Here is a 10,469-nt window from a genome sequence, read left to right as displayed (position 1 = left end):
AGGACAGTGGACCTGTAGGGTCTCATGCACAGGACTTTTCCCAGGACTGATTCCCCCAGAGTCCTTACAAAAAATGTTTGCCCAGAGGTTCCCCTCGATAATGGAAGGAGATGGCAACCATCCTCGCTGGCGTAGTGTCTCCAGATGGAGTCCCCCGGAGTGTCCTGCTACATGAATTGACGGATGACCTGATGGGCTCTCTGGCGGCAGTAGAGCTGGATCACAGCAGGACACGAATAATGTGCTTTGTCGACAATCCACATCGGCAAGCAGGGGCGCCAGGAGTGGGGCAGGAGCGAGAGTCCAAACGGGAAGGGTGATGCACACCGTTGGACTCTTTATCACAGGCTTCTTCTCCCATTCTGGGGGTTCAAAGCGCTAGCTCCAAGGTAGGCGGGTCTACAATTGACAAGTCCCCCCTACCTGTACCCTTCTTGCTCTGGGGGCCTACTTCGGTGGGGCAAGGGGTAGTTGGCTTACTTGATGCACCTCCCATTGGGTCTTTCCCCAGGGGGGTGCAGCTTGGTCTCGGGTGGCAGGCTCTGAGCCCTTCCCTTTTTTGGCATAAGTATAGGCCTCAGAGGATAAGCCCCTGCCAGCAGAAGAAGCCCAAAAAAATATAAGACAGTGTCTTATTTTCGGGGAAATACGGTATCTAGTATATCAGGATTAACGTATCAGTATTCCCTATAACATGACTATCTACATTCACCGCTCTGTATCACTTGTTGAAAAGAACTTCTTAAACGATGAATATATGTACATATAATATTTCTGTGTGCAGACATAATCTCAATAAATATGAGTACAGTTATTCAGCCCAGGCTCGGCTAAAGCAAAAACCGGCCAAACTTAATGGCTCAGAAGATGATATTTGCCATCGTTACTTTTTATCAACTGAACAATGTCTTCATGGGTTATAGGAGATGCAACAAAAGACAGTATATTCGGTTAACCCTGGAGGATTTATCTCCCCGGACAGCAGTCCGTATGAGTGATAATCCCAAAGGGAAACCTCCGACAGGGCCCCGGTTAGCTTACAGCCGTACCACAACAAATTGTGAAGCTGAATATACTTATCTCCTCCCAAGGAGTTAGGCTGGGTTCACACCTAGGCGTATAGAATATGCGCGTTTGTCGTGCGTTTCGTGTCGCACGTTTTTACCGCGATTCGCTACCTGGCTGTATCCCAATGGATACGCGCAGGAAATACGCCCCAAAGAAGCTCCTGTACTTCTTTGGGCGTAGGGCGTTTTGTAGCGCGTTCATACGGCCTGTAATACGCCCAGGTGGGAACCATACCCATAGGAAATAATGGGATTTCGGTGTTTGAGCATTTTGCAGGGCGTAGGAACGCACTACAAAACGCCCAGGTGTGAACCAGGCCTAAAGTGCTTGGAACAGTTCAGTGATGCGAGTAGCGTCAACACATGCCCATATACTGGATCCAGAATTCCATTTCCATATTTTGTTTGTGATCGAACATGTATGGGGTCAATAAGCCAATGTAGGGAACACAGATGCCAAACTGCTCCTTTACGCATTTCTCCCCAAATAGGGGCTTCATCAGAGGGGCGTATTTTTGCGCAATTACTTGGATAAAGTCTGTGTCCTAGGAATGGGTGCCATATTTAGGTCTGTGTTGATGGGCTTTTGTTCAGTTGAAGCTGGTACAAGTGTATAGGAATGCAAAACCTGCTTGATGCAGATCAGAAGGAGGTCAACTGTACCTGTCAAGAATTCTGAATGATCTCAGCAGTGTGCCAAACTGATGCCATTGACAAAAGTTCATAGCCCATTGACACAGACCCTTACTGCATTTCTGTGTTTTAGATGACCACATCCGGAGGTGGAGGCTTCTGTGACTGCGGAGATGCTGAAGCTTGGAAGGAAGGTCCATACTGCCAGAAGCATGGAATGCACATCTCTGAAAAAGAGTCAGAGGTAAGAAGATGGACACATGAACCAGCAGCTCTCTCTTCCTCTATGCTGAAAGAACAAACAAATTGTGAAACTAAGACATGTTGAATATAAAGCTGCTTTCCATAGGGTTACCATGCTGGGATAGACCTGAATAGCCTGTATTGTGACCAGATCTACATAACAGTCGCACCAAGTCAATGTTTACTCCTAGTGACCATGCGAATGGTGTTTTCTCATCGGTGATCCATCTTCTATTTCAGTCTATAGTCTTCGCAACATCATGGTCATACTTTTTCTTAGTCTATCTGGTGACCTCATTGCTGGTTGGCGTCTTTTCAAGCGTAATAATCTTTCCCAGTGAATTGATTAATTTCATGATCTAGCAAAAGTGAGATGCCTTCAGTCTAGTCACCAGAGATTTTAGTGAACAAGTAAGATTCATTTCTTTGCTGTCTATAATATTCTTAGAATTCTACGCCAACACCAAAGTTCAAAGGCATCAATATTTGTATTATCTTGCTCATTCGCTGTCCTGGTTTTTACATCCATAGAAAGTGACAGAAGATACCAAAGTTTGGACAAGTCTGATCTTTGTGTATTTAAGGATCCTTTCTATCTCTTTTATCCTTGCTCTTCCCAGTGCCAGCGTGTGTCATGTTTCTTGAATGGCGGATCCTTTGTTGTTAATAGATCCAGGGAAGTAGATGATGTCTTCTATTCCCATGTCTTTACCATCAGCTCTGAAGTTAGGTGTATTTCCTCCTTATAACCTCGTTATACGTTCCATATCCATATACATGGATTCCTGATTGGCCAGCTTCCCAACCAATCAGGAAGCCGGGCGGCGAGTCATTAACCACCCCCGGCTTCCTGATTGGCCAGAAAGCCGGCTTCGTGCTTTCTCGTCACCTAGTGACGCAGGAGCAGGGAGCTGGTTAATCGGGATGCTGGGGGGCGAGTCATTACATGCCGCCCGGCTTCCTTAATGGGACTTTAAGTATCGGTATTCTCGATACCGAAAAAACGGTATCGGTGCATCCCTACCAAACACCATTAGATTTTTTTTTTGTTTAGCCTGTAGGGTGAAGGAAATTGAACAGATTTCCCCCTGCTTCCTATTTCTACTTTTTACCTTGCTTTTTCTCTTCCTATTGTATGTTCTATACTGGTCAGTTTTGGTCTTCGTTTCTTGTTTTACTCTGTGGCCTCCTCTCGGTGTATGGCTGTGACTCTAACAGCGTAGTCAGCTTTTGTTTTCTTGATCCTTGGCTGAAGTCCCATCTTTTCACTCTGTTCTTTAACTTTCTATATGAGACGCTTGAGGTCTTCTACATTATATTTTATTATACATCAACACCATTACAGTCTCACTATAGGCTTGATCTGACTACTTTTTCACTTTTTCATAGGATCCACTTATTCACTTATCAGAAGATATGGTGGCACGAGCTTACAATATTTTTGCAATAATGTTTCAATATACAGTGGATATACTCACATGGGAGAAGGAAAATGAGCTGCCTCCAGGACTGGAGTGTGTGTAAGTAACAATAGCTGTATCTGTGTTTTAGCAGTGTCTCTTTAGGATGATGGGGCTTGCCTAGTAAGCAGAGTTGCTCCACTGGCTGATCATGTTTGAAAAGCACCTAACAAAACCAGATGCATATTTATGTGTAATTGATAACTGTGGGAATCCTGCCAAACTGATACGTATTTTGCTGTATCAGTAGCCACAAATAGTTTTGTTTGCTGTGCATTTGATTAGTGTGACCTCTTCCAGTTTTTTTGCACTGTGTGGCAACTTCAGAGATACTTGGGCACAAAGAAGGACCTTAGGCGCGATATCATTTGTCTCCTACCATACTAGCAACTAGTAATGTAATACTAGTATTGCGGTGTGAGGGGTAGTGATGGTTCCTGTGTTCGGTTCTATACGAACTTTCAAACATGGGAAACTCGAACTCAATGCAAGTCTATGGGGCTAGAACTTTGAAAATCAAATGTCCCCATTTTGAAGCCTTATATGCAATTTATCGGCCATAAAAAGGGTATGAGGGTCCGGGTACTGCCCTGGGGGACATGTATCAATGAAAAAAAAACGCTTTTTAAAAATATAGTTTTTAAAGGAGCAGTAATTTTGACATCACTTAAATGGTAACAATAAAAATGAAACATTCCTTTAAATATCGTGCCTGGGGGGTCCCCTTAACCCGCCTGTAAAGTGGCGCATCTGTACTATGTATAGAACCTGCTGCAGCAAAACTGACATTTCTAAAGAGAAAAAAATTACTTTTTTTTTTTTTTTTAAACGTGCGGTTCCCCCTCCCAAACAATACCAGACCCTTTAGGTCTGATAGGAATGTTAGGAGGGGCCCCATTAAAAAAAAAGCGTGGGGTTCCCTCCAAAAGTCATACCAGATCCTTAAGGTCTGGTAGAAATTTTAAGGAGGCACTCCACCCCAAAAATGGGGGTGGGGGGGGGGCACATGGGGTTCCCCCAAAATTCCCAACCAGACCCTTGATCCGAGCGCAGGAAAGGGGTTGGGGGTGGCAAGCGAGCGGGCCCCCCTCCCGTACCATGCCCTCGGAAATTTTCCAGGGTCATCCTTGGGATCAAGGGCTTCTTCCCCACAAGCCCTGGGGCGTTGGTTGTGGGGGTGCGGGCAGGTGGCTTATTCACATCATGGTACCCATTCTATAAAGAGTTAAAAAAAAAAAGGATTAAATAAAAACACCAGACTCATCAAAAATCCTTTATTTGAAGAAAAAAAAACACAACAAAGGATTTTTGACAAGTCCTTTTTATTAAAAAAAAAACCCCCAAAATTGCTCCACCAATGTAATCCAGGGTCAATCACGACGTCCAGCGTTGTCCACGACGACGACAACTCGCCAAAATAAAACTATAAAAAATAAATAGAAATTATTTTTTTTTAAACGACGACCGTCCCTGCGACAAACACCGCCGAATTTACGTTTGGCTCGAACATTGAGCCCATCCCTAGTAAGGAGTACACATGTCCCATTTAAAATCTGATTGGTTGCTGTTAACACGTAAAAAAAATTGCATTTTACTGTATCGTCCACTTTTAATGAATGTTCTCTAAAAATAGGTCCACTTTTATTAGAGTTATGGTTGACAAGCTTCTTTTGGGATGTAGTGAGTTGTAGCATTTTGTAATTTTTTCCCAGAGACAAGGACGACACCTATTACTGCATGTTGTTTAACGATGAAGTTCATACCTACGAGCAAGTGATCTATACTCTGCAGAAGGCAGTCAACTGCAGCCAGAAAGAAGCCATTAGTTTTGCAACCACTGTTGACCGAGATGTGAGTTTTTCCTGTTTGTGTTTGTTAGCAGAACCTCGCTTTGGAATGTTACCTTCTGTCTTGTGCATACATTCTGAATGTACTGTGGAGGGTTTTGGAAAATAATCTGTTTCTGTTTTACAGGGACGGAGATCTGTGCTCTATGGAAGTTTTCAGAGTTGTGACCAAGCCAAGTCGGTCATAGTGGTGAGTGTCACATGCTTCATTGTTTTTTATTTTACTATATGCTCTGAATTTGAATATAAGAAATATTTTAAAGGGTATATAAACCTAAAATTCTAAAATCATAAAATGCTTGCTTACATTGCAGTAGTACTATTGTTATTTGTTTCCTGTTTGCTCAATCTGATGATCCTGCCTCTGATATGCTTTAGCTCAACTTCTTGTCCAACGGTGACAACACTTCCTAAACAGGAGAAGCATTGTCACCCAAGGTTGTACACTCCTTCTACACTCCTTCTGTGGAGCTGACGTAACAATTTACAGAGCTAAAACACATACAGCTTGATAGCTTTCCATAAGGCGTGCCCACAGCCAGGAATTGCAAGGCATCTGGTGACACCCAGTTCAGGATAAACTGGCTATGTTTAGTTGAACTTCAGTTACATGGAAGGTGGGAAGTGAAATCAAGTCCACATGCCGCAACCTCCCTTAAACTTGGGGTCTGTTCATTCTTCTTGGAATACCTGTTGATCAGCAAAGCTCCTACCGTCCAGAGCGCTGTTTGGCTTTCTTTGTAAAAATGCAGCCCCCCCATTGCAAAGCTGTGTATATTGAGATCAAGCAGCCATAATAGTCTTGTTGCTGCTTAGTCAGTGCTCTTTTACTAACATCATTTGTTGTTTCGAGGAATGTTGTGACTTTTGTTGGCGAAAAAAAATAAAATGGTAGTCCACTTGCAAAGTAAAATACTTATGCTTTTAATACTGACCTGATAATGCTTTCTCTTTTCAGAGGAACACCAGCCGGCAGACTAAGCCTCTTAAAGTACAGGTCATGTACTCCGGCATTGTAGCGCACCAGACATTTGGACTCCGAATCCTCAGCTGGCTCGGACAGATCATTGGCTACTCGGGTATATTTTCAGTGCATTTTAAAGCTCTGGTGTATAAACTTACCTGGGTGGATGGTGTCACTGCCCTCCACGTGACAGTGTTCAGGCATGATGAATGGCTGCTCAGGTCTGAGCACTGTCACATAGGGGGGGGTCACGTGCTCTGTATTGCTCTGGAGGTCTTGAAAGATTGGTGACTATAGTTTGTTGGTACCGTGTTTCCCCGAAAATAAGACAATGTCTTATATTTTTTTGCCCCAAAAAACATGCTAAGTCTTATTTTCAGGTGATGTCTTTTTTTTTTGAGTGTTCAACATAATGTACAACAATCCAAAGTTATCTGGTATCACTCCGCCTATCACAGTAACCGGCGCTATAAAGGGAGTATCGGCTAATACGGCTCTGCTCCCTCCGCCGCCGCAGCCTTGCTTTCTACAGCGCCGGCTTCCTTTCCCATCAGGGACAGCGGTACCAGTGGTGCAGCAGTGGGGACATCAAACAGTGGACAGCACGGTAAAGTACTGTACCATTTACCGGTACACATTACAGTACAGTAACATTACATTAAGCAGTGCCTTCAGGGGGACAGCAGTTGGTGAAGTATGGTACTGGAGTGCTCCCTGTCACTGCGCTGGCCGGAGGGAGTCCCCTGTCATCCCCTTAATACAGTATGTCCCTGCAGGCTGATACCATCTCTCCTGCTCTTGCTACCTCACATGCTACCACCAAACTAGGTCTTATTTTCGGGGTAGGTCTTGTTTTCGGGGAAGCACGAAAGATGTGGGCATTTAGGAGAGGGATTCATTGGCCATTCATTGGCTTTCTAAAAAGTTACAATAGGGCAGCCTTACTTCTCAGGAAAAGCTGAATGTCTCACCTAGAGAAATGTTATTGAAATAGAACAAGGTGGCACTAGATGCCAAGTCTAACGAACGGGGGTTTGAACTTTTGGTATTTACATTGAAAACCTGAATGATCTGTTGCAGTCCATGCTTCTGTGTGTTTGATTTATTCTGCTTCTCTCCAGATGGGCTAAGGAGAATCTTGTGTCAGGTTGGTTTACAAGAAGGTCCAGATGGTGAAAACTCCTCTCTCGTAGACAAATTAATGCTGTGTGATTCCATATTATGGAAAGGTAATATTCCACAGATGTTTGTATGTTTTTCTACTCCTTTTGTAGATCACATTTATTTTGTTTTTCTGTATATCTAAAGTTGCTCAAGCATTATTGTTGAAAGGTACAATCGCAGTTAATATTGACTTGTAAAGAAGTCTAAAATAGTACAGGGTCACAGGCAAGCCCGAAATGGTATCACAGCGTCAGGATTACTTTACTGTAAAGCACACTTTATGCAAGCAGCTAAGTGAACAGTTAAAATACAGTACATATATGAGAGGTGTTTACATGGCAAAAGATTTTTAGTTTTTTTGTCTCTCCTGATATTTATACAGCCCTGATAGACTGCACAGCCAGCCTGGTGACCTTACTTGTCTCTATTGTAGTTAAGTAACAAAGGTAGGTCGCCTTTGTTACTTAACACCCCCCACCCTGTGATTGGACAGTGAAGGAGTGGCAACATACTGATGATGACGACCTCCCCAGGCTCTCTTCCTGTCAGAATGTTTCCTATTGTCATTGGCACCTAAATGAAAATGCATTTCTTGTTTATATTAAATAACTGCATTCATTATGGTTTTTCAATATCTATTTAAAGGTTAGCTTTAAGAAAACTTTGAACTAAGAGAACCTCACAGAGGCTGCAAAGTTGGTGCCATTAAATGGCAACACTTAACCCACTGCTGATCATCTGCCAGGCTATAACCCCCCCAGCCCCCAGATTTATTTGCAAGGCTTGACTTTACCACCTCCATGTGACAACACCAAGGCCTGACAATTGGGTGCTGGGGCACTGAGCATTGAAGCTGGGAGGGGGGTTGACTTTTTTTCACATACCCAGTAGTATATTGGGAAGTACAGAAAGTACACTGTATGGCCAAAAGTATGTGGACACCCCTTTCAAATTATTGCGTTTAGGTGCACAAAGTCAGGTCTATAAAGACATAGTCTGTTGAGTTTGGTGTGGAGGAATGCGAGTGGCCTGCACAAAGCTCTGACCTGAACTCTATTGAGCATCTTTTGGATATGTACAAACATGTAGTGAAGATCCAATACAAGGAGTCCGCATAGTTCTCTTTCTTAACCATAGATTTATTGTGTAAAAGGTATGCACAGGCAAATCAACATCAACAGAGGAACCTTGATGCATTTCAATTAAAGATCTTATTTGTAAGCACCATATTAATGCCATGTCTTTGGAATACAATGTCCAACACGCTTATATACTGTGTGTGTGTTATATGGTAAGCTGTCCGCAAACCTTTGGCCAGATGTGTAATCCGTACAGAGTGTCTAATAATCTGGGTGCTGTAGAAATATACACACATTATGCAAGCACACACGTCAACTACAATTATAGCAGAATGTGTTAATATTATTTGTTTTTAGGTGCCAGAAACTGCTACCACCAGCTCTTCATGAGCAGCTTGCTGATGGATTTAAAATACAAGAAACTTTTTGCCATCCGATTTGCTACAGTAAGTTGTCTTTCGCTTTTCTTTTTTAATGCTTTAATTATTTTATTCTGTTCAGTCTTTAGGAGTTAGCTGAGTGTCCGTTCCTTTCCCTTCCTGGTAATAGGTCTGAAGGGCACTGCAACCATTTTAGCACTGAGCAGGAGACCAGCATGTGGAGATATTTGACATGTGACTGTCTTAAACAGGATCTGATTCAGTTTCTGAATAACAGTTATTCTAGATAGTCGTGGTAAGGTCCCTCTGCCTATATGCTATTATCTGGGAGGGGCTCATTTATTTTAGCGGGAAAGACACCTTTAGTAATGGAAGCTAGTACTTTGTATAATAAAGAGTAGTGATATTTGGAAGGTAAAGTGTATGTAAACCCTCAAGGCTAAGCCACACGACAGGATTGCTAACAAATCACTTACCAGTTTAGTGGAGTTGCGCTCTCTCTCCCTCGCTCTCTCTCGCATTCTGGGCCAGCGAGGGAGGGTACAGGTAATGCTCTGCTGGGGATGTCGCCAGCAGCTGAATTGCTCATGTTACATCAGCCTCACAATAAACTAAAAGGGGAAAAAGCTCTGTCATACAACACTTTACCCAGATTATTTTTATATCATTTTTTGAGACAGCGCTTTCTTTTACTGATATTTAATAACCACTTTAAGAAAAAAAATGTTTTTACTAAAAAAAAAACAAAAAAACTTTTGAAACAAAAAAACATTTCCCCTTAATTTCTGTTATAAAATATAGCAAATGAAAATGACAGGACAATACCAAAACCGCCAAATGTCCCCTTTTTGGAAAGATCTAATTTTTTGGCACATTTTTGGGGAAATGAAGAAACATGGCGGTATTGAGGGGGTTAAAACATGGAGCTAGATAATGGTGCACTAGAGACATGAAATATACAGGTCATACACTGAGTGAGGAGGAATTGAAGGGGTTAATATACCTGTCACATAGAGGGAGGATGGATCACTCCTGTGATGGACTACAATCTCAATACAATTTAGTAAACTAAACATGAGATTGTAGTCCATCATGGGAGCGAGCTTGGAGCGGTGGCTACTTTACAACACACACAGGGACTATGGGGAATAAAAGTAGTCACCGCTCCAAGCTCACTCCTGTGATGGACTACAATCTCAATACAATTTAGTAAACTAAACGTGACACCGTAGTCTATCAAGGGAGCGGGCTTGGAGCTGTGGCTACTTTACCACAAGGTTAGTAGTTGTAAAGTTAAGGTTCTTGAATGGATTTTTAAGATTCAACTCCTGAGTTTAGTGTCACTTTAATGTTCAATCTTTTCAACAACCCTTTGTGAATATACAGTTTAATGAAATGCATATGGGGCGGCCATAATCTAGGGGTGCTTTTTGAAAAATCCTTTTATTCGATCTAGGGGTGCTTTTATAGTGATTTGTATTTTACACTTTCTCCTACTCAGTGTAGATCTTGGGTTATTGAGCAGAGAAGTTGGCTGAAGGCCTGATTTACAGATATAGCCACTAAAAAAAGATTCAACAAAACTGTTTAATAATGAAAAATATGGTACAGCAAGTGCATCCACCTTCAGCA

The 10,469-nt window shown here is 42.5% G+C and overlaps 1 protein-coding gene across 1 annotated transcript in view; it reads left to right on the top strand.

Annotated features, from left to right (window-relative positions):
* UBR2 (ubiquitin protein ligase E3 component n-recognin 2) overlaps positions 1-10,469 on the top strand; it is a 76,663-nt gene that overhangs the window by 17,773 nt on the left and 48,421 nt on the right. The window contains exons 4-10 of the mRNA XM_018555975.1: positions 1,834-1,944; positions 3,333-3,463; positions 5,116-5,254; positions 5,378-5,440; positions 6,209-6,329; positions 7,336-7,443; positions 8,815-8,903. Coding sequence (XP_018411477.1) covers positions 1,834-1,944; positions 3,333-3,463; positions 5,116-5,254; positions 5,378-5,440; positions 6,209-6,329; positions 7,336-7,443; positions 8,815-8,903 — 762 coding nt within the window. The remainder of the gene's footprint in view (positions 1-1,833; positions 1,945-3,332; positions 3,464-5,115; positions 5,255-5,377; positions 5,441-6,208; positions 6,330-7,335; positions 7,444-8,814; positions 8,904-10,469) is intronic.

The sequence above is a fragment of the Nanorana parkeri genome, unplaced genomic scaffold (genome assembly GCF_000935625.1).
Source record: "Nanorana parkeri isolate BGI_ZX_2015 unplaced genomic scaffold, ASM93562v1 scaffold1, whole genome shotgun sequence".
Classification (NCBI taxonomy): Eukaryota; Metazoa; Chordata; class Amphibia; order Anura; family Dicroglossidae; genus Nanorana; species Nanorana parkeri.
This window is presented reverse-complemented; position numbering and strand designations above follow the sequence as displayed.